General features: G+C 43.1%; 1 protein-coding gene across 1 annotated transcript in view; it reads right to left on the reverse strand.

Moving 5' to 3' along the window:
• Positions 1-5767: 5767 nt before the first annotated feature.
• Positions 5768-25000, reverse strand: part of scara3 (scavenger receptor class A, member 3) — a 21475-nt gene continuing 2242 nt past the window's right edge. Inside the window, exons 2-12 of the mRNA XM_079996935.1 lie at positions 15829-15864; positions 15598-15642; positions 13832-13951; positions 11363-11443; positions 10831-10949; positions 10485-10729; positions 10029-10248; positions 8964-9052; positions 8356-8548; positions 8084-8261; positions 5768-7809 (exon numbers count right to left, since the gene is read on the reverse strand). Coding sequence (XP_079853061.1) covers positions 7313-7809; positions 8084-8261; positions 8356-8548; positions 8964-9052; positions 10029-10248; positions 10485-10729; positions 10831-10949; positions 11363-11443; positions 13832-13951; positions 15598-15642; positions 15829-15864 — 1823 coding nt within the window. The 3' untranslated portion in view covers positions 5768-7312. The remainder of the gene's footprint in view (positions 7810-8083; positions 8262-8355; positions 8549-8963; positions 9053-10028; positions 10249-10484; positions 10730-10830; positions 10950-11362; positions 11444-13831; positions 13952-15597; positions 15643-15828; positions 15865-25000) is intronic.

The raw sequence follows: 25000 nt of genomic DNA on the forward strand, positions 1-25000 counted from the left end.
GCCTGCTGCTTGGAGGCGCCACAACATAATACCGACTTTATACACCAGAACCAATTTGGACACTCACCGGTAGACACTTCACATGCACACACAAACACACACACACACACACACACACATACAGGCGGTCTCATCACAGGCACACACACACCACCCGCACCTGCTTGGAACACAACCCAACACCCGCCTGGTTAGATCCCTCTCCTTTTCGTCTTCATTTACTGCCATATCTATGAGAGGAAGAGGCCACACATTGCTGTTCCAGTTTAGCTTTGTTTTTTCGATACATGTTGTCCTCCGATGTTTATATTTTTCCATGTATATGTTGTTGTTTTGTTCTACAGTATGTTTATTTGTCTCACCTGTGGTGATTCCTCCCCTCTTGGAGTAGTGATTGGTTGTTTATAGATCACATCAACATGGTGAAATAGTTCTCCAAAGACGGGGCTTGGTGGCGGTTCTGTACAACAAAAAACTGTGCTCTTGTCATCCTACATGTCGTCCACAGGACAGAGTTCATGACGATTTAAGAGTTAAGAGACGATTAATAAAGAGTTGCATTGCAGGTTGAGAACTTGAACTCCACTTGCAGACTAACTCTGTCCTAGATGCAATAGCATACAAATACTCAGTGTTGTATGCCCAGCATGCTGACAGCACAGGTTAAAAAATAAATTTTAGTGAATCGCTAAACTGAGATTGCTTGCTTGATATCCCGCTATCTAGCTCTGGAAACCTTACCACCTACTTCACAAAGAGATGATAAGAAATCTAACATTGTCGGTTTCTGGTCTGACCCGGGCTAAAGCCTTTTTGTAGGGCCAGTGTGATTCTCTCCAACAGAGTTGGGAATGGAATTCTCACAAAAATAATTTAATTCTGTTAATTCTTTATTTAGGAAGAAGTGTGAATCAGGCACATTTAATACAACTCCTGAATCATTTCAGAGATCTTTCGCTATGAACAAATCATTCTAAAATCTTGCCTCAATATTTTGACCAATGTACGTTCAATGTTTGCCCATGATGCAAGTTTTTCATTGAGATTTGGAACACATTATGCAAAAGCACAACTTATGTATTGTTAATGCGCGGGAGATTGGAGAAAGGGAGGTTGGAAAAGTGAAAAGTGGCCTCATATCAGTGTTATTAATGAGTTTATTACATCGTCCATCCCAGTTAAAGCAATCCCAGCTGGCCCTGTTTCAGCACAGAATGGGAGTGTGAGAATTTCACCATCATGCGAAAATGAGCTCCACCTGGAAGGTCCCACCCAGTTTCTAGGAGGTTCCAGGGAACACATCTGGCTGATGGTTTATCCTGGACAGGGCCTGCTGTTTTTTACAGCACAGCCACAAGGCCTTGCTTTCGCACTTTTCACTTTCCTCCGTTTTAATCAGAAGAAAAACATGGCGCTCTCCCTCGCTCTCTCTCTTTCCTTCTAGCTCTCATTCACTCTGCTGCCATTCGCCAGACAATCCAAGCCAATCTCTCATTTTGTTTTGAGAGGAACAATATTCCATTGTGTGGTGGTATGATGAAGGCATTTACAAGTCTGCAGAACTTTGCTAATGACACAAATAAACAACTAGGGTGTTCCACTCAAAGTTCAATGTTGGTGACATCACCTTATTATTCATTATGCAACACTCTGAAGGTTTCCAAGTTATAGATCTTGCTTGTATTGCTTAAAAATTGCCATTAATGGTCTTTGTTCCAAAATTGGTCAAAGCACAAATAAGGTGTGTCTTTCAGAGCTAGTTCTATCAGACAACTCGACGGCGCCACATGCTTCCATGCCCATGATGGCGATATAATCAGCCAATCCCTCATGCACTACCTACTTTGCTCTGTTCCCTCCCCCTCCCCTGCATCCACCTGTTGGACTCCACTCTTCTATCCAATGGGGGGGGTTCGAGCTCATTAAGGATGACCATGTTTGCTCTTCCATCCAGAAATCCTCCATCTCAAAAGTGTCACACCTTCTCTTTCCATTGTTGATGCTAACTAGCTAATAGCCCAACATTGGTGAGAATCTGCTTTGTTTGTCATTGATTGCTATGACCTTACTACTTTGGGGCGTTCATTAATCAGAGCACATACAATTCTCCATTTGGAGTGAAATATGAGGAGAAAGCAGGAAGAAAATTATAATTATTTGTCGATATCAAGAATGTCTCTTGGCTTTGGGGTGGCATGCAGCACTCTCATTAAAGTCAAACTTTGGTTAAGACTTATTCTTTTAGCTAGGCTCTGGTTCTCACTCACTCTCGCTCTTTCTCTTCCTCGGTCCCCTCCCTTTGTGTGCTTCTCACAACAACTTTTCTTTTGCCCTGAATGGGGTGTGTGCCATCGTGATGTGTCCAGTAAGAGTGAGTGTGACCCAGGGGGCTTAGCAACATTCCCAACAAATAACTCATTATCCCACATGTGGGAATGGTTGCAATTTCTCTGCAGGAGGCGAAGCTGCCTGAGGGGTATAGACACAGGGAGATCATCAAAGTAAAAGAACGATTAAAGTCACTATATTACATTTGTTAGTGAACACAAAAGGTTGGGGAATGTTTTCTTATATATGGGTGCATTCATAAATCCATTCAGTCTCCATTGGCAGCAGCTCCATTAAGCGCAATTTTGAATTATGTGATGGAGCAAGATTTGTCCATTCCTCCTTGCCAAATTGTTGTGCCAGGTTAGTTGGGGAGCAGTGGTGGACAGTAGTCTTGAGGTCTTGCCACTGAGTTTCGATGGGGTTATGGTCAGGACACATGGAGTTAAGATCGCCACTCAGGGAAATCAATATTCTTTGTTTGAATCCACTCTAGCGTTGCTCCGGCAGTGTGCTTCAGGTCATTCTACTGCTAAAAGACGAACTTCCTCCCCAGTTTAAAGTTCTCTGCCAGAGGGGTGTAAAGTTTTTTTTTATCCAGCATCTCTCTGTGTTGTACCATTCATCTTTCCATCAATCCTGAGCAGATTGCCACTCGCTGCCACTGAAAAGTCTCTCCATAGCATGACGTTGCCACCCTTGTACTCTACAGTGGGGATGGCCTGCTTTGCATTCAAGCCAAAAAGTTCCACTTTAGTCTCATCAGACCATAAGACTTTAGGCCATACTTTTGTGGTATCTACCATGTGAGGTTTTTTCTTTACTGGTCAAGCCAGGGCTTTTTCCTTGCCACTATTCCATAAATGCCATTTTTGTGCAATGTCTTGGAGACCGTTGAGCCATGAATATCATGTTCAATCTCAGCCACTGACTCTTGCAAATCAGTTAGACTGAAGCTGCTTTCACACATGCACTGCACCCTGAAATTATCTGGAAATTACCTGAAGGAGCTTTATGTGTGAGCGTAAATGTCCGAATCATTTGACCCGGACATTACCCAGACTTTACCCATCCAGCACCCTCGTACAAAGTCTGGGTAATGTCCGACTGAGTGGTATGTGTGAATAGAGAAAGTAATTGTCCGGCGAATTCACAGTGAGCAAGTGGGTGTGTCACGTCTTGATGGCATCTATATCATGGAGCAGTTATTTTCCTTTGTGTGGATCTTCCATGCACGGAGCGTAGCTGCTTCATACCCCTTCTGCATTCTTTATTATTCCTTTCCACTGTTCCCTTTCACTGCCTCCTGCACGCTCTACACTAAACCAAACAGATTTAGTTTAGACAAGACACACTTACTTACTTAAGGGAAACTCGGGACAATGTCCAGATAATCAGGACAAGATCTGGACATTATCAGGAGTGCATGTGTGAAAGCAGCTTGAGGGTCAGAGTGACATTGGAGTTGGCATCACACTAGTCTCTCTAACAAGAGCCATTTTCCCTGAGTGAGGGTATAGTTTCATATTTTTTCCACTTTTATATGATGGACTACGCTGACCTCCCACTGTAGGTCTGTTCAATGTCTTTGAGATGGTCTTATACCCTTCCCCACATCCGTAATTCTCTACAATTATATCCCGGAATTGTTTTGAAAATCTCTACCATACCATTAGACCTCACAGAGGCAGCGTAATGAAAACAGGTGATCCACCAATTTCCTATGCAGGTGGCGTTCGTCAAGAAGTTTGTAAGGTGATACAGTATATCGCCCCTGAGCATATTTTCCCTTATAATTACAAATATTTTTCAGTAAATTGTCAAAAGGCTTTGGACTACTCCTGTTCATGTTTAGTGGATCAGCCAGAAAATAAATTTAATCAGAAAAAAATTCATATAAATACAGTTTTGGGGGCTGAATACTTTTTCAAGGCACTATAGTATAATACATTATAATGTAAGAGATCTGTATGGGGCCATAACCATAATAAATTATTCCGTAATAACACTGTAATACTGTATGTTAGTCTAACTCATCCGTTATTAGTCATGCCGATACTCTTCTATACAAACATTATTATTAACTATTCATCGTGTACATATATATCTAACCATGTTTATATTTATATTTATATATAAACCCAGTCAATAGCCATAACTTGTGAATTATTTCTTAATGTTGCTGTCTGTCTGCACTACAATGCACCAACTGTTACTGAGACTAATTGCTTGCATATGAAAATGTACTTGGCCGAATAATCAGAATCTGATTCTCATTGTCCATCCTTTTAAATGAGCTCAAAGGATTTTATAGCATGACTTTGGGACTTTTTTTATTCTGATTCTTAATAGGAAAACAATGGATTAATGACCACTGCAGTAATATTGGATTTGGGTTGTATTGCTGTAGCGGGAAGTTTTTTTTGGAGCTCATGTTGCAGAGATCCTCCTGAGGCCCCGCATACGGTGCTGCAGGGAACTGAGGCACTGAGAGAACACCGTGAAACCAGCTTTCAACAGCAGATTATGGCTGTCGCCATGGCCATCTGACAGGGTTTGGCTGACACATGTATGTCTTCTGTTTCCAGTCAACAGCTCTGATCCATAAGCTCCTGCTGGATCCCGACCATTCTAACACGTTTGTAATCATGTCTTATTGTGAATGAGAAAGAGAGAGAGAGAAATAAATTCCTTTGCTCATGCACAGATTTCTGGCTTGCAGGACAAGAGGACTATTATTGCTGGGTGTACTTGTTTGGACTGGTTGTTTATCTTATGTTTGTTTTTCAGAGTGCTGCGCCCTCTGCTCCACTGAACTATTCTCAGCTTTATCGGACTGTAACTGTAACCTGCTGTGAAACAACCCTGTTAGAAATACAGCCCACATTTTCTCGGTTCACAGAGACTGAGCACCAACAATAAAGTTTATTTAAGTGACTGGACGCACAAACTTCAAATACCTAGAGGGTTTGGACTGACATGTGTTCGGAATTAATGAACTAAGCCGTCACTCCCTGATTCCCTTCGCTGGGTGCCGAATATCAGCACAATGTCCAGCTTGAAATTAGGTTAGGAATATGTGTTTTAATTTTAAGTTTAGAAAATGATCTATAGGATGCTGGGACACCAAGTCATTGGGATATGTTCTTAGTATTTTTAAGAAATACTTTTTGGTGATTTTAAATTTTTTTTTTAGATTTTTTAATTTAAAATTTTCTTTAATTTATTTCTTAAAAAATAGTTTTTTAAGTAAAGTACTTTTTAATAAAAAAAATAAAATAAAATGACTGCAAAATTAAAATAAAATGTAATTAAAAAAAAACAGGTTAGTGTTCAGGTGAGGGGTTCGGTTCTGTAAGTGGGTTGTAGCATTAGGGTTAAGGTAAGGGTTAGGGTTCCCACTCCAATTTGTGAGACGAGTTACGTTTGACCAGTCAGAGAATGTTAAATGCATTTATTGAAATTTCTATGCAAGCCAGTCGCATTTGAATACAACCACATACAGGTTTATACAAAAATAATGATCCTTCGTGTATTTATTTTGCCACTTAAAAATCTACAGTATGAGTATGTATGTACATAGATCCATACACTATAGATACAAAAATGTACAGTAAAACCCTTTTACTGTATCTTGTATACTCTGCTCATTTCAGAGGCATTTTTCTCCTCCAAGAGCAAAGAAGATGTGGGAAAACGTCATCGTAGATGAAATGTATACAATGCTTATTTACGTACATTGGTGTTTATTTATTTGCATACCGTTTGATATACAAGTTGCAATCTGTCTTTTTTTTTGTCCATTGACAACAATAAACTGCGCCCTCACCATCAACGAAAGCTATAAAAGTATTATTGTAAAAGACAATGACTTGAAGTAAATCAAAAACAATTAAATTCATAGAAATTCATATACCAAAAAGAACGAGCTCTCTCAAGATCCTATTTTAAAATGTCCTATTTTTAACCCCTACAGAGTATTCAGAGTGCCCGCTCTGAAATTCAACCTTGAGAAAAAAAGATTTAAAAGAAAACGTTAATTTCTTAAACTTTCAAACACCAGTAAAGTGCCATTGTTTGGATAATAACGTGTATACGATGTTAATCGATTAATGTTCTTATTGGGTTTTTTTTACTGTGCATTCTGTCCCAGTGCATGGGACCGTACGCCTTAAATCTGCATAATTCTAAGATTTTGCCAATGCAAAATAGCATAAAATCAGAATGTGCTATGCAAAGAAACCATGACATATACTTTAATCCCAACAGGCGTCAGAAATGTGCTTTGATATTTCATCCGTTCTTAAAAAAAGCCAAAACAAAACGGTCAATTTTGCACAATACAAGGAATAATAACAAGTGTGATGACCACAGTGTGAAGGCCACGGTTTAAAATACCTTTCTTATACCGTACATTCAATTGCTACTGTAGCAAGGTTTAAACTTGTATTTCTTCTTTTGCAAGCATTTGGAAACAGTCATTTTCTTTATTCATTCATAGTCACAACTCAGCTCAGTTATTATTGTTTGGCCTGACAGCTGTTGGAAGGATTTTGTAGATTCAGGCTTATTCTGTTAGACTCTGCCTGCTGCAGAACACCAATTGCCTGACAGTACCACTGTCAGAACCTGAGCAAAAGAGTCTCCAAAAGATAAAGTTCTGAGGAGGAAGGTTCTCGCGGGAGGTTCTACCTTGGGCATCCCAGTTCCTTTTGAGCAACAAATGTTTCTCAGGGGTCAAATTATTGGTCCGTCATTATGAGCGTTGCTTGGTCATGTACATATGAATGGTATTGTACAGTCCAAGACTCACAATTTTTTTTTTTTCTTAAAGATCTTTGTCCATATGAAGAGTAATAGCTCTTTGTATTCCTCAGGTTCATTCATAACAATGATTCCCCCAGCTACTTGGTACATTGAAAACACTTGATCCATTCCTGGTCCATCTCTGTGGTAGTCTCCACCCAATTATAACTAATGCTTTCTAATGCCTCTTGGAGCCTTTTGCTGGCGTGTCCCTCCTGGTACGTTCCTTGATTTGGACTTGGTCTGGGCGATATGGTAACCCTGGAGGTCCAGGGGTTCCCGGTGGGCCAGGTAGCCCCGCTGGTCCCGGTAAGCCATGCAGCCCAGGTGGCCCACGGATCCCTGGCAGGCCTGGCTGGCCTTGGATGCCTGGAGGTCCCTTGAGGCCATCCAATCCGCCTTTACCGGTCATCCCTGCGTCGCCCTTCTGCCCTCTGTCGCCATGTAGGCCTGGCAGACCAAGAGAACCTTTGGTGCCTTTGAACCCTGGGGCTCCCCGGGAACCAGATGGGCCCGTTTCGCCCGGATCTCCCTTCGTGCCTGCCAAGCCCTTCTCCCCGTTGCCTCCACGGACTCCGACAGGGCCCCGGTCACCCCTGTTTCCTGTCAGACCCACTGGACCTTTGGCACCGGTTTCGCCGCGATTCCCCTTAGGGCCCGGTAGTCCTGGTGCTCCTGAAAATAAATGAGAAATGAAGAGATAGGGGAACATTCAGGACCATCATCATGTGATCCATTGTCGACGCAGAATGAAATGATTCCTGTGAGATTTCCATTCACAACTCAGAGTCAAACTGACTCTTCTGACTCGTTCAGTGGAAATCCTCCCTTGTTCACCTGTGCATTACAGCAGCTAAACAAATGAACAAAGAGATGAAAAATGTAACAAATCAGTTTTGTCTGAGTGATTCGTCAAGAGCCGAATCTGAGCGAATAACCGAACACCTACCTTTAAGTATGGTGAAGTTCTTGATGATCCGGGTGTGCAAGGTGTCCACCAGCTTCATCTCCTCAATCACCATTGTCAGGTTGCGTACGTCCATGTCCAGGCGGACCCTCAGCAGCATGTACTGCTGCCTCAGCGTGTCCGCAAAGTCCAAGAGCAGCAGCACCGTACCGTTTAGGTTCTAGAGAACAAGAGTCAAAGGAAGCCAGGAGGAATTAATTCCAGAAGAGCAATTGATATATTGTTGTCGGCTGGTTTTCACTTGGTTAAACAACCTGTAGGTTCTCTGAGTGGCTGCTGAGGCGGCTCTGGCACGAGGAGCTCTCGATGTTGATGTACTTGTACATGCTCTGGACGTGGCTGACCGTGGCGTTGATGCTGGAGGAGATGGTGTCGATCTCCATCTCAATGGAGTTCAGACGGCCATCCAGCGTGGAGAAACGCTCTCCGGTGCGGTTCTCGTAGTACCTGTCGGTGGGGTGGCGGGGGTGGGGGTGGGGGGTGGTGATAGGCAACAACACAGAGAAACAGAGGGTTTAGAGGAGAACGTCCATCATTCATGTGTTTCTCTGTTTAATTGTGATTATTATTTTTTTATATACTTAAGTTATCCCTGTGGGGGAAATTTGTTCTCTGCGTTTGACCCATCCTATACCTCAGTGAGCAGCTGGGAGCAGTGGGCAGCTGCAATGTAGTGCCTGGGGACCAACCCCAGCTCTTTTGTCAGTGCCTTGGTCATGGGCACCGACGGGAGTATTAACCTCTAACATACTGTACATGTCTTTTGATGGTGGGAGGAAACTGGAGCAACTGGAGGAAACCCACACAAACACGTGGAGAACATGCAAAGTCCTTTATGAATGCATATGTATGTGAATATTACCTGGAATGGTACTGCAGGTCATGCATGTTTTCCTCGTGTTCATCCATGAAGGATGTCACGTTGTCAAGCTGCATCTGCAGGTTCATCACCTGGAGAAAAAGAAAAATCGGAGCATTTGGAGGCCATCCTCAAGTGTTCCTCAAAACTTTGCAACTAGCCCCTGTGCAGCGGGACAAACCAAAATTGTCAAACGTGTACTAAGTGTACAAGACGGTACCAGTAATGCTTTGGAGACACTGATAGGAAGCAAAGTAACAATTGTCCCATTGCATATTCCCTCTCAAGTTGGTCTCTGTTCCAATTGATTTGCGCTGAAAACAACGCAGTTTAAAATTGTGCTGCGACCGGCCTGATGAGGGCCCCAGTGAGACTTACTTCCTCTATGGCAGAGTTTCCCAACCTTTTTTTCTGCCACAGCACACTCTTTACGACGAAATAGACCCATGGCACACCACTATCCTGTTAACCACTGAAAAATCACAAAACGCCACAAACCCTTAGAATTGTACTTATTATTATGGCCTACTCAAAGTGATGCAAGACTTGCGAACGATTCGTTCATAGCGAACAAATCTTATAAGTGACACCAAATGATGCCATGTCGCCAAACCGACTGCTCTGTGTCTCGTCCATCGTTCACCCTCCCTCGCTCACCGTGCATTGCACCAACTAAATAAAACGAACAGAGTCGGCCAATTGAGCGGCACTTTACTCTTTACTGAGTGAGTTGTCAATTTATCGAATCTCAAAAAAGAGAGTCAAACTTTACATCACTACTAATCGTTCACACGTTCAGTATGAAATTTAAGCTTGTTCTGATGTTCTTGTTTCACAGAGCTGCTAATCTGGCTGGAACTGATGAAATAGTACGGCCATGTAATTTTAACCTGGCAACAAAGGAGCTAGTTTCCATTATTTGTGTATTTTAAGTGGAATTTGAAACATTTTCACGGCGCACCTGGCGAGCTGTATGGCTTCACTTTCAGGTCCTACCCTCCCATCAAGTTGAACTTGACATACAGTATATAACGTATACGTAAAATATTATTATACGTATACACAGACCTGTAGTGTAAGGTCATGGACCATGTCGGCGGACATGCTGATCCTCTGGTGCGTGGCGGTGATGCCAGTCTGAATACTGCGCACCGTCTGTGTGGTGGTGCTGGAGTTGGACTTGAGCTCGCCCAGCACGCGGCTGTAGTTCTGCCAGTCGGTGGTGATCTTCTGAAGGACCAGGGTCTCCTCGTCGGCCTTCCTCTGCAGGGCGTCTATCCACATGGTGCTGGGAACCCGAATCGGAAGGGGGGAAGGATGGGACACAATGTCAAAACCACTAGATTTTGCTATATGGGGCATGGAGCCAAGAAAAGTATTTTCCATCGGTTAAAAATAACAGGGGGCTTCTCAGCTTTGACAGCAAAACTATTTGGGGTGGTGGCCACGGTCCACGGGCGCCAAAAGAGCCTTGAATAACTCCGATCCACATGATTGGGAATAGGTCATCATGTTCAATCTCACCTGAGGGCCACGGTGGTGTTGACCTGCAGCACTGCGGCCTTCAGGTCGTACTGGTCCTGGGTCAGAGCCTTCATCCTCTCATCCGTCTCCTCGATCACTTCCTTCCAGCCCTCGAGCTGTTCCACGTACCTCTCCAGCGATTGGTTGAGGAGTTTGATTGATATTGTGTGGTTCCGCACGTCATTGGTCAACCGGCCGCTGGCGGAATTCAGAGTGGACTGAGTCTGGAAGACCTGCTCCATTACCTGAGAGTGAAGACAAACAGATAGGATATTAAAACGATAGATTCGACTAGTTTGATCGCATACAGTTACATTGGATTTGTTTGTTTTTTTAAAAGCAACACCTTGTTCTGCCCTGTGAGTGCTTTCTGAAAATCCTCAAACTCCTTCTTCAGCCTGGTGATCTCCTCACTGTACCGCGCTACATCCAGGCACCCAGAGCAGTTTGTGCTGGATCCCAGATCTGTTTTAGACAAACCCCAATTATGATATTATGGTTAATAAAAAATTAATACTCAAATGACATAAATTATAAATGGTCTTAAAACTGAATTGAAATAAGTACAGTAAATAACAACAACAACAACAAAACATGAAGAAAGAAAGATAGAAAAATCGAATAACAAATAAAGAAAGAAATAAAAAAGATGTGTATGACACATCACAGTCATTCAACCTTTGGGGTGGTGTCCCAAAGGTTGTGGTCATTTTTTGGTCAAGGGGTGGTCATTTTATTTATGCAGTGTTGTCTCCTTCCCATCATCACTGATACTCAGCAGTGAATCCATGCTGAAGTGAATATTTCGCTCATTCTCACCCAATTTTACATAAACCCACACCTCACACACACCGCCACACACACACCTCAGATCTTACCCTCAAGTCCTTGCTGGACTTTGGCGATCTTCTTGCGGTAGAAGGACTCTTCTTCGGACAGACTATCGACCTTCCGGAAAGCTGGCAAGGCAAAAATACGAACGAGAGGTGAGGATTGAGGATTAATAAAGCAGTCCAAAGCGGCAGCATGCAGAAAGATAGAACGTTGGTGACTTTGGGCGGCAGGGACGGGAAGTAATCGTCGGAGTAGAGACGGAAAGTCGTTATTAAAAAATATTCAAAACAAAGGCACATCATGTTTGTATTAGAGGGCAAAGGTAACCCAAACAAGAATGATGGTTCAACCAGCTGGCTACATTCTGCTCCCAAACACATTTCCAGCAGAGAGCAACAACAACCCTGGAGCATGTGTGGTTTGCATATGTGTGTGTGTGTGTGTGTGTGTGTGTGTGTGTGTGTGTGTGTGTGTGTGTGTGTGTGTGTGTGTGTGTGTGTGTGTGTGTGTGTGTGTGTGTGTGTGTGTGTGTTACAAATTACAAAATCCTTTTTAAAGATGCACCCATCCAAATCTGATGAGGTGTGTGTCTCTTTGTGTGTGTATATGCGAATGTGTGTTACTTATGCAGGCTCTTTAGCGGCTTTATTTACATTACATTGTCCTGATCCCTGGCTTCACATATCACCTGTAGCAGTGGATTAGTGCTCAGTGCCACTGATGTGAACCATGCGTATCAGCGGGAAAAGGCTGGGATTACGCAAAAACACTTGTACCCAAAATAAAAGTTTTTGCCGCCACAACTTATGTGGGACTAAAGGGACACCAAAGTTATACTTTTGAGCACTCAACGTAATTTAGATGGCTGGCCCCTGGGAATCAGCAACATAAGTGTCGACAACTTCCAGTATTTCAGTTGTATATAATGTTTCTATTATTGCCAAAACTACCAAAACGTTAATAACAGTGAAATAGCCATTAGAAAATACATTCAAATAGCTGCTTTTATGCCCCGTTCAGCCACAGACCTCTATTAAGAGCCCGGTTTCACAAACTAAGCACTTAGTAATTTAGTAATTTCAACACCTTTTCAAACAATAGAATATATTTTTTTCTGAGTTTGGAGTTTAGTGGTTTGTAGTTGAGATGGTTTCTAACTACATATGCATATACATTTGCATGCTTAATTAGTAACACTAACACACAGATACACAGACGGATACACACAGAGATTTTAATCATATATATCATATATAATTAATAAATGTCATCTCAACATATCCCTCCATATCCTGCTTCAGATTTCAGATGCTTTTAGGTTCAGAACGGTTAAACATGACTCAAAGCATTTCTCCCCAATGCTGTCCATCCGACGTTCTTCACATAAAGATATTCAATTTTAGGCATTTATTTGAACTTTCTTAAAACGGCAGGATATGGAAATCCGCCGCCAGTTTGGTTCGGGGGCTTTTACTTCTCGCAGGAAAAATGTACCAGCCAGCGTCCAATGTGTGTTCTGTTAAGTTCTAAGTCAAGGTTTTTAGTACTTTGGGGCCCGCGTGGCTTTTCTCTGAGTTGACATAAACCTGAGCCGAGCTCTGTTTCTGCTCACAAAGCAGTACTCCACAGGCGCGATTTTTTACACAAGCGTGAGTGCGTGCTGAGGTGCGCTGGGTATGCGGTGCGAAGTTCCCTCTCGTAGCTCCAGAACCTGCTTCTGAGGTCCCCGAGCCGCTGTAAAGAGGGTGATTTACGGCCTTCCGCCCCAATAAGAACGCCGATGGGAAAAGCAGCTGTTCCGAAGCCGAAAACGCCACCGGCAGGTAAAAGAAACCGGACAACCAGGACCCAGTTCCCACTTATATGCAATGTGTGGGATTTAAATGGAGCTTGTCTACACCAGTGGCGTCGTTAGGGGTCGGGGTCCGGGGCTACAGCCCAGAATGTTTTATGACTATCCCCAATCTAAAATAGCATTGCAGGACCCGCTCTGCACCCCGATCCCTCTCTGACGGTACCGACTGTGCCCACAACACGCTAGCGATGGTGTGCCCGTGCTCCGACAGTGACAGGGATGAGGTGCCCGAGATCGTGATGACAAAAACAGTGTTTTTATTTTTTATCGTAAAAGTAAGTTATTTTACTTTACTCAGTTTCCTTATGGAAGTAAACCAACGCTATGTGTAATGGGATAGTTCTCCATCACAGGAGTTGGGAGTCACTCCGGCAAAAGAGTTGTTCGTTCGCGACTCGGTAACTGCAGCCAGGCACACACTTACTGGGGATTAAATTAATGTGAAAAAAAAAAGGTTAACGCATTTGCGGTATTTCATGCCGAATGTGTCTGATTACACTTTGCATCCCACCACAATAAATAATTATGACATAATTGAATGATTCTTGTGTTGTCTCGTGATGTCTCCGAACTGATCAACGTTGAAGACCCTGCCGAGGGTTAACGTGTGCTTCAATGCCCCGGTGGCCGCCCCCTCGCCCCGGCTGATGCGACCCACCTAGAGACGCCAGCACGGCCACGGTGATGATGAGGAAGGCGATGAATCCGTAGAGGACTTTGACGGCCACCTGGAGCGAATGCGTCTGCTGGCACTTCACGCAGCCGCCCCTACTGCGACCTGTGGGGGACAAAGCAAATACGAGCGATGAGTGGATGAATGAGACAAGGACACAAGAAGGTCACCAGCGTTGACGTATTTCAATAAAGAAACAACGAGACAAAGTTGAATGAAACCCAAGTCAAAGCAGAGTAAGAAAAAGGAACTGCAGGGTGGAGGTTGGGGATTGAGATATCTGCTCTAATGCAGAGTAGCTGGCGTGGCTCGACAAAGCATTAGAAATAGGGCGAGTGATTTGACAGAGTTTTGGCAGTCAGCTCCTTAAAGTGCTGGCATCGACGACGTGGCCTGTCAGAACTTATAGCTAGCTTCCAAGGATGATGTAATATCGCAAGAAAACGTGTTTTTCATGTTTTAAAGCTTGGCACTAGCGATGAAAAATTTGGGCTCCTTTTGGAGATTCGGCTTTTTAAGACGGACTCAGTAAAAACATTAAATTCAATTTTTTCGACTCTTCGTTTATTTGATTCAGTTGATGTAACGCATCAGAAGAATCAGTTTGGCGTTGAGTTTTGGATAGAATTCTCACAACAACCAGTTAATCCTGTCAGAAGGGTTTGTTTCGGAAGAATGCAAAGTGTAGTTCAGGAGTCACTGCATTTACTACGTCACTCGCTACTCGGGAGTCCGAGAGTCGAGTCTCAGTGAATGCCTGTGTGTCCACAGTTACAGAGTCGCGAACAACAACTCTTTTGCCGGAATGAGTCACCACTTAGCAAAGAGTTGCTCGCGACGAACGAATCGTTCGCGCCTCCTGCATCACTACTTGGCACTTGGTAAACGGTGCCTTGGAGAGAGAGAGAGAGAGAGAGAGAGAGAGAGAGAGAGAGAGAGAGACTGTCTAGGCTGATCGATGAGATCAATTCTCAGCTCATCTTCTTGGATTTTTCACGGTGGTTTTTATTTGCACACAACCCCAAAGTACACGACCCCTGCAAGTCTGCATCCCCTTTCTGGTGTTGACAGAGTGTCTACCGCTGCATTTTAGGAACAATTGGCGATCATCAAACAAAGGGACTTTGTATGTTTAATGAATCCCAATTTGTTATTGTTGTTTTTATTGTAGCCTCGTGCGTCCAGAGGAAAAGTAAGAAAGAAAATTGCACCTTCCAGCGCTAAACAACACAGTCATCCCAGCGGCGGAGGAAGCTGCAGCAGTGGTGAGAGGGCTAAAATCGAGAGAGTTTAAATGTCGGGGATATGTGTAGCAGATGTGGAATTCATGCATAACAAAGCTGTCATGGCAGATGCACATGGAGACCTGCACGCAGCACAGCACATGCTGTCACACACACACACACAAACACACACACACACACACACACACACACACACACACTCGCATTCTTGCAGTCAAAACTCTGGCATTGGTGGGCCACGTACTTGCTTGACATGTCATTTCGGGGGAGATAGAACCCAGATGTTCTGTTGTGGACATTTGCACCACGTGTCTGCGTGTCTGCATGTGCTCCATTATACGTGTTTATTTCGTGAATTTACATGCGTGTGTTTGTTTATGTTTATGGATACCAATGTCCACTCTAGATTTATTGACATTCATAGCATGAGTGTGTCTCTGTGTTCATTTGTGTGTGTGTGTGTGTGTGTGCGTGTGTGTGTGTGTGTCTGTGTAAGCCCTCCGTCACCTCGGAATGAGGGCATTTCCTCCTCCTCTCCAGTGAGATCCTCCTCTGAAAGACAAGGCGAGGTCATATCAGCCACAGTCTTCCCACAATGCATCACACCAAATTGTATTTTTTGCGTGAGTAATTTTCTGCATTAATGTTATATTCTATGTGATTGTTTTTATATGGAACTTATATGGAACTTGTGGTTCTAACAATTGGCACAGATTTCACTCAGGGCTTGATCGATACCTTTAAAAAGTTGGTTCTCAAATCCATCGTAGTTTCCTGTGATGGAGAGAGAGGGGGAGAGAGAGAATGAGAGAAAAAGAGTGAAAGCAGAAATGAATATTGAAAAATAAGGGTCAACATTATGAAAGCTGACATTTCTCCATCCGGTTGGAGGCAAATACCAAGGCAGTTTTATTAGTCATACAAAACCATGACTGGCCCCCACGGTCCACCCGCACCACCCTGCACACCACCACCACCCACCCTTGGAGCCGGGCGTTGCCTAAACTTGGTATTGTTCTGATGTCATACTTGGCTGCCATCTTGTAAAAGCACAATTAAGAGGGGCCAGGGAGAAACGGTGACGAATGTGTCCTTCACATCCTAATATTGACTTTCAGGAAAAGTGGCCCCATAGGGCTACAAAGCATGACAACAGCAGAGGGTGTGTCTATGTGTGTGTGTGTGTGTGTGTAATTGAAGTAGAACCAATCCAGCTGGTCAACATTATGGGGCGGTTTCAGGGCGGGGTTTAATCTAAATCAGGTCTAAATTAACCCCACTTAAAATAATCTGAATTTCAGCTCATGAAGGACTAGTCCGCTGCTTCTGTCTGGTCTCGGGCTGGTCTATGTCCAGATCAACCAGGTGGACCTGGAGGCCACGTCCAAGTCTCAGACTATTTGAAACCATGACTAAGAAAGGCCATTTTTAGTTAGTCCAGATTAAAAGTGTGATTTTAGATTAGGCCTAATCTGTGTCCGCAAAACCGCCCCATTATTTTCGTACAGGAGGAGATAGTACAGATGAGCTCACATTTCAAAAAACAAACGATGATCATGTTTCTTCAGAAAAGGAATCATGAACACACAGGCACATTAGGATGCATAAAGACACGCACGCACGCACGCACGCACGAACACACACACACACACACACACACACACACACACACACACACACACACACACACACACACACACACACACACACCTGAAAGAAAAAGGTGAAAGACGCACCTCACAAACCTGGAAATGTTTGGCTTTACAGTGATGTCCTCGATGTCCTTTTAAACTGATTTAATTCATAATGTGCAAAGAGCGCAATTTCCCGGCATGTCGGTACCCCCGGATTGGACGGCAGCCGCCATCCCACAATTCAATGCAACAAAATGACCTTTCTGAGACAACTGCTGACCAGTTGTTTGACCATAACTCTTGGCTGACTCGTTGGCATTGCGATGGATATAAACTGTGTGGTTCATCTCAATGGAAATGAATAACATGCAATCCTGGAAGTAAACCACAGAGGCGAGGGCGATTTGGATCCCATTTCCCAAAACCAGCGAAAATGTTGCATCTTGTTATCCCTGTGAATCCAAAAACAGAGCACACTTCGTATCTGTTCCGCAGATCAGCACAGCACAAGGAGACAGGCTTTCATCTTGATAAGCGACAGCAGGTGAATGTTGAGTTGTGTCAAAGCGGGATTAGTTCATGTTTTGATGTCAAATAGCTGTCTAACCTCTGGGGCTCTCTCCACTCTGGGGGCTCCCTCGCTACTTAAAATATTACCTCTGCCCCTCTATTACTCACTCTGTGCTAGTGATGAAAAGTTTGAGTCTTTTTAAAGATTTGACTCTTTACGACTGATTTGTGAAAGGATTTGTTCCGTTTTCAGTCTCTTCTTTCCTTTGACTGAGTTGGTGTAACTTTGGGTGAATGAGAGACAGAAGAAGAATTCTCACAGGCTGATTACCCATTTGTTCTCCAATGGAAATATTCAATATGCTTTGCTAATATGCTTTAATATATATCAAAGAACTGTAAATCAATGTACTTCCCTTTAATATCTGACATATCATGGTATGATATGGCCCTTGGTATTGTACTTTTGGAGACATTCACAAGCACTCACATCTTTTAGTCTGGACTTGATTCGCAAAATAAGTGCCATTTTTTTGTGCAACAACAATACTTTTGCCAACTTTCATACCAACAGCAACAGCTTGAAAGGGACCCATTATGCTCATTTTCAACAGGTTAATATAGGTCACTGAGGTCCTAAAACATGTTTTTGAAGTTTTTTACAAAAAATACCACTCAGATTATGCATTTTAGCCATTCTAACATGCCTCTAAATTCACCCTGTTCCAAAACTGGCTGTTTCTCTGTGTGTAGCTTTAAATGTTAATGAGCTACCAGGCCCGTAATTATGTGAGCCAATGGAGCTTGAGCTTTACCTCCAGGTTCCGTTGTATTAAGTCTGTAAACTTTTGTTGATTTCACCTTATCAGTCTACCAAAATCTGTTTCTGAACAAATGTGGGGAGAGAAATAAGCAACCCAGTTGCTGAATCTTCACTCATATTAGATTTACAAGGCCTCATTTAAAAGTTTGTTCGACTTCCCTTGCAATAGGGACATTTTTTGTTTCATGGAAGAAAAAAGCATGGTTTCATGGCCTGTTGAATCGCATGCTTTCTGAAATAGGCAGCTCACAAAAAACTGACTGGGTTGTCTTATTTCCCAGTTTGTGTGTTAGTAGGCCCATCAGAGACCCAAATGTGTGTGCACAAGCACTGAAATAGTGAGTTTTTCATAATAGGTCCCTTTTAACAGCCTGCAGAACTATTTGGATGACAGTGGTCAGAGAGAATGTCACTTGGGTAATGGCGACTGGCTGTCAACCATTCAAACCACGAGTTTCCAGGTTTTTTTTTCTCCATTATGTTCGGAGTGGCTCTCTACCCCAGTGCTTGTCAAAGGCTGGGTCGCGACCCCACCGGTGGGACGCAGGAGATTTTAATCGAGTCGTCAGATCAAATTGCAAATTTTCTTTGTTCACATTCTATTTCTACCCACAGTGAACCCTCGAGTCGACTTTATCTACCAGCAAAAACTAGGTGAGGTAGGCTGCATGCTGTTAATGTTGGTGAAAATACACCATTAGTTTTTCACTAAGGATAATAGAAAGTAAAACATTTGATATATATATAAACTATATATAAACAATATATAAACTACGGACATGATGCCATAATTGGCCTCATTTATCATTGTACTGTATATGTACAATTTGAATTACAAGATGTATATACTATCTTCAATTACAGATTTTTACCTATTCAAGCTATAATAACAGTGTTAAATGCAGGAATGGCTGCTCAAAAATCATTGAAGCACAGATTTGGCTCGTGGAAATTTTTGTTTTTTTTTCATTTTTTTTGTTGATATTTTGTTGCGCAGTCTTTTCTCGTTTTTGAAAAGCTGGTCCCCAGGAAAATAGAAAAGGTGGAAAAAGTTGAAAAAGTTGCTGATCTGGACAATTCCCATCTTCTTCATTTCTTCTCAATTCAATGATTCTGATCACAATTCTCTCAAAGAGAGAGCGAGAGCGACAAAGCGAGAAAGGGAGAGAGAGAGACAGAGAGAGAGAGAGAGAGAGAGAGAGAGAGAGAGAGCGAGAGCGGGAGCGGGGGGGCATTGCTTGTGGGGTCCACAAAGTGTTTATGTGAGCTAGTGGTAGAAGAGCTGAAGTCAGGTCTGAAAAACTGCTGAAGTTGACGTGACTTTGGGAAAGTGGGGAAGAGAGAGAGAGAGAGAGAGAGAGAGAGAAAGAAAGAGAGAGGAAGATAAATAGAAAGAGGGAGCCAAGAAAGACATCTTAATTGGGAAAAAAAGGAAAGGGTCAAAGTTGGAGGTGCAAAAGACGGAGCAAAGAGGACAGAAATAGTTAAACATGTTAAAATGGCTACAGCCAGGTGGTGAAAGAGAACATTCAAAACAGAAATATTTACAAACATTTAGAAAACTTTACAAAAAATACTGAAAAGGACCAAATTTGGGGTTAAGTGAACAGCAGGCAGTCCAAGCCAGGAAAAAGGATATCCCTCGGCCTTGACTTCCCAGGTGGATCAACACTCAACAAGATGTAGAATAGTGACGGAAAGTTTGTCTCTTTTTGGAGATTTGGCTCTTAACGAGTTTCCGACTCTTCGTTTGTTCGTTTGATTCAGTCGGTGTAACGAGGATCAGAAGAAGAGTCGGTTTGGCCCCGAGTTGTGAACAGGACTCGAAGGAAATCAGTTAATGCAAAAAAATATTTATTTCGGTGGAATGCCAAGTGTAAATCCGTCACATTCAAGATGAATTATGCCCAAATGCCTTCAGCCTTCTTTTTACATGACTAGAATCCTCAGTAAGTGTGTGCCTGTCTGCGCTCACCAAGTCGCCGACCAACGACTCTTTTGGCGGAGTGATTCCCGACTCCCGACTCATTTGAAAGATTTGTTCGCGGCGAACGAATCGTCCATGAGTCTGGCGTGTCTTTTTTTTTTTTTTTCTCGGCGATTCTGCTCTTTATGAGTTGCTGGCTACAAACTCTTCCGATGTGGTTGAGTGTATTTACTGCAGTCCAGGAGCAAATGCGACCGATCTCTCCAAACCGTGCGTCTCAGTGAGGCCAATCTTACAGTCAGAGATGGACATTCCAGCTTCAGAAAGTAAAACTCCTGCCCGGCATTTTGGTGCCGGCCCTCTGGATCTGCTTATTAGCACAGCTCAGTGGCTACAACTAATGAGGGAGTCCAGCTGACTCACAGGGACACAGTAAAACTTTAACATCTGGTTTAACAGATATATAAGCAGCAAAACACGTTAACGCAATTAAAAAGAGAATGTTGAAAAACGAATAATAAGACAAGAGCAGAATTGTGTTTTTCCCGGAGAACAGATAGGACTGTCTTGCCAAAACCTATGCATATATATATATATATATATATATATATATATATATATATATATATATATAAAATGTTTTGATGAATATAAAATACAGTACAACATTTCCATTTCTCTTTGTAGCATGACTCAGACTGATCACACAAAGCTTCCCCACTTCCATGACAGTCCTCTAGAGCTGGTTTCTGACACAGCGCTGGTGTACTAAACACCCATTTGCTCTATACACAAACGGCTTCCAAAGATGTCAGCAATTATGAGAAAAAATACAGGGTAATACCTTCCCTGGGTCTTTGGGAGCCAATTTAACATGGCGTTAATGCATAGGAATACATAAAATGCATTTTTTTTTTTTTCATCCTATCTGGACCTGATTTTGGTGCACAGTTCGAGGATGGAAAAGCTTTGGAGTTGGTTTAGGTATGTGGTTAGTGTCTGGCCGCAGTGTCAGCTACACTTTCCATTGCATAGGCAGAGTATGAGCACAGGTGCTTGGCTATGATAAAAACAATAAAAAACACTTTCAACGAATCCAGTAAAAGAGAGGAGGGGGGGGGAGAACCTTTTCTCTGGTGCTTTAAACTTTGAAAATTGAGAACCTATTAGTAAGGAAACCAAGTGTAATCTATGACACGCTCGGGATCGTGGGTCGCATCATCGCGTTTCACGTCTAAATTCGAGTGACCTTGGCCACGCAGTTATTATGGTATTACGTCGTATTTTCACACCTGGGCTCCTGTTTGTGAGTGTTGGAGTAATTTCTTTAGCTTGGCGAGAAAGCTTCTCTTGACGAGAGTGACAGTGCCGAGTCGACCCTGGTCAAGGTTACCAAACGGACAAATTAATAGTCCTCTAAGCCGCAGCTACGCTTTGACTATTTTGACGTAAAGTTTGGGCCAGTTGACTTGAACAAAGTCAACAAGAATTCGAACTTTGTGGAGCGCGCCAAAACATATCTCGGGGAAGAAATCATCTATAACCTTTAACGGAGACACTTAAAGATACACTACGTATGATTTTTACTTACTTTCTTTTCCTGCTTTCCAAAAGAAGATCCAACGTTTTTGTTAGGGCTAAAACTTTTGCCCCATTGCACCGCATTGAAGCCCAGTGAGAGCTTACCGTTCTGCTGCAACAGTGTGGTACGTTTCTCAAACGTAAGGCCTTGGTTGTGCCACGAACAGTTATAAATGATGGGAACCAACGTTTTGATAAGGCCTGGGTAAAAAATGGCGAACCTGTCCTTTAAGACCAATCAGTCGTGTCTATTTCAGCGATTTACCAGTTCACATGAGGCACGAATGCCTATGCTTAACAAATTCTGATGGATGAAAAATGGCATTGCCATTTATTTTGCCAGGTTTTTATCACATTTTATTCAAAATAGATAATAGTTACTACTTTGAATAAGTATTCCTTTAGACAGTCATTTTGTATTAGAGAATCATATTTTCTCTGGATGCTTTTGTACTATTGCAATATGAGAGCTTTATATTATGTACTGTACGATTCCTTTTTTCTTTAAGAAAAAGGAAAAATTGTGGCCAGGCAAAGCTATTTTCTTCCACATTTGAGGGGATTTTTTTTTTTTTGAGTACTCAGCTATGTGTACTCACACAGTTGTGTGTGGGAACACACAGTTGTGTGTGGGAACACACAGCGGTGAGTCGTACGTAGGCATGTAGGTCCAGATGTTAGTACAGTGGCCAGCCATCACACCTATCCAAACACCAGGACCAGCACTGTTAAAACAGCACACACAGGAGATTGGGCAGGAATACCTGGGAGGTGGTGGTTATGTTACATACTCAGTATCTGTACTATTCCAAACATATCTGATTGTCTGTAACCTGTTCCAGAAGGGCACCTGCCGAGGTAACTGTTAAACCGGCTATGGTAGGAGGAAGCAAAATCATGATGGGATGGGCGGAAAGCAAGTATCGACCACAGGGTTTCTATGATAATAATTATTAACTTCTGGAAGGCCTGCATCGCCCGAATGCACATTCTGGGTGTTACCTTTGGAGCGAAAATAGGGTTCGCGGCTGCTTTCGAAAATTGACGCCACAACGTGTGGAGTGCCTCTGGTGGCTGTTGCCAGAACGACTTTTAACCCCGCCCACACCAATGAATGGAGGAAAAGGCCAAACTAGAAATTCAGAATACACATGCAAAAAATATCTCCTTCAAATGTTTTACTTCACCAAACTCCGTTCATGTCAATACCTCTCCCACTATGCATTTGTCTATATCCAAGTTCTGACAGTGTACTCTCGGATTTACTTTTAAATTATCTTTATCGTGCCTTGTTGTGTTTGGTGTCTTGGCTCTACTGCTCATCCCTCTCAGGGAGGTGTGCACCCTATATAGACGTTCTTAGTGATCTCGAAATATAGGCGTGATGAGCTTGAAGATTAGGGCCCAACAGGTAGGGGAGGTGGAGGTAGCGCAGCGCAGCAAGCAAGCAAGCAGGCAGCAAAGCAGGTAGTGCAAGAGGGATTGGCTGCCGAAATAAGCCGCCCCATAAGGATGTTGAAGCGTGTGGCGCCGTCGAGTTGTCTGACAGAAATAGCGGTACAAGCTACGCCCCGTTTATTTGATGATATTCAAAGGGGGGGCAGTCAGGCCTGCAGATGAGTTGATTGACAGTTCTCAACAACAGCCTACATTTCAGCTGGTGGCAGAGAGGCATGTGGGTGTACTTTATCTTTGAAATGCATGTGCCTTCTTTCATAAAGGATTAATTAATGCTGCATTCCATTGAAGTCAGGAAAAAGCCAACCTCCTCCTGGGAAAAGTAAGAAGGCGCGGCCTAAGTCAGAATTCTGCGTCTGAATTTCGGGGCAGATCACTCGGGCACGGGTTTGCCGAGTTCACAGACACAGCATAATGGCGAAACATACCGTTAACATCTTAAATGACTCAATCGCCTTAAATGACTAGATGACACCATGAAGACTACAGAGTACTTTTGTAGCTTGTAGATGCATTCACAAGCTTGTCAAAACCACGACTGGTTAACTGTGAGTGTCCATGTTTTCCTGTACAGAAGCAATGAAGCAGGTTTAGCTTAAAAAGTGGGAACTTCCAACTCTCAAAAGCTCCCAAATAATCGGTTGGCGGCATTAAAGCAAAATACAATATTAAACACTTTCATGCCTATCTTCTCTGAAATGCTTATGTTAAAGTTTAATGTCAGTAATTTGTCTCATGCTTTAAAATCTTTTACTGTGCATTGTCAATGGAAAATGATAGATCTCTATTTCCACAATAAATCTCGGCCTGCAAGAACTCACCCTCAGTCTACTTTTCATTCAGTTAGGGCTGAAAAAGTACCTATTAGGAACCAGTTCACTTCCTGTTTCCCCAAACTGAAAATGGGGGTATAGTAAGTAATTGAACATAAATTATTTTCGGGATTTACACATTTTCTCGGAAGAAAATAAAAAGTATTTTGGGTCAATTGGAGTAAATGTAAAAATGTACTATGTCATGCGATTAATCACACATTCTTATTTTAATTGTTAGGCATCCCTGCTATTGCTAATGCTCTTTTCACTTTCTTCTAAATTGACCATTAAAAAGAGTATTTTTTTCAAGTAAAGACAAAAGTGGTTGGTTTTACAATATGTGCATGGCTTTGTGTAATTGGTGCCTGTTTGGTAGATGGGGAGGGGGGAGGGAGGGCGGGAGGGTGGAGGGGGGGCAGGAGGGTGGAGGGGGGGGGGGGGTCATAAGTGTCAAAAAACAATTTTTTTTTCGGGGGAAAAAAAGAGCACAAAGATTGATAAAGCGCTTTAACCCAGAAAATCCCAGAAAAAAAGACCCAACAGCCTTAAGTAAAACCAGAGACGGGCCAGGCCCTCCTCCAGATTGGGGTGAAGGTCTCAACCACCACTGGTAAGAAAAAGGGGCTCCCCCTTCCAAAGCCCTGTCAGCATCCGAACGGCCGAGATGCTCCTCCGACTGGAATGCGCGGCCTCCTCGCACAACTGTTAACGCCCGGAATGTGTTGCTGCAGAGAGCGGAGTTGGCGCTGCCGAGGAGCCATTACAAGAGAATATTCTTTTATTGTGGTTCACCAGTGAAACCAGAGATCCTCGGAGGCCAGATCCCATAAACGCACCCTGTTTTCCCAGGACTCCAGCGCGCCGGCCGGCCGGGGTCGAGGCGGGGAGAGACGGGGTGAGGGAGGGAGGGAGGGAGGCCGGTTGGGTCGAGGATGCCGTGAGGCCAGAGGGCGTGTACGGTATTCTCAAACCCTTGGTGTTTATCCTGGAATGCTTCTTTTTTTTTCTGCTGAAAGGTGAAACTGCTTTGCATTTTTATTTGCCTCAAAAACCCTTTTCCCACATGACTATCTTGACAGGGAGTTTCCCCCCAAATAGAGGAAATAAGAAGTAGCAACAGGCATATTTTATCCCTCATGACCTTGTTATTTAAGCTTCCCTC

This window comes from Zeus faber (genome assembly GCF_960531495.2).
Source record: "Zeus faber genome assembly, chromosome: 2".
NCBI classification, from domain to species: Eukaryota; Metazoa; Chordata; class Actinopteri; order Zeiformes; family Zeidae; genus Zeus; species Zeus faber.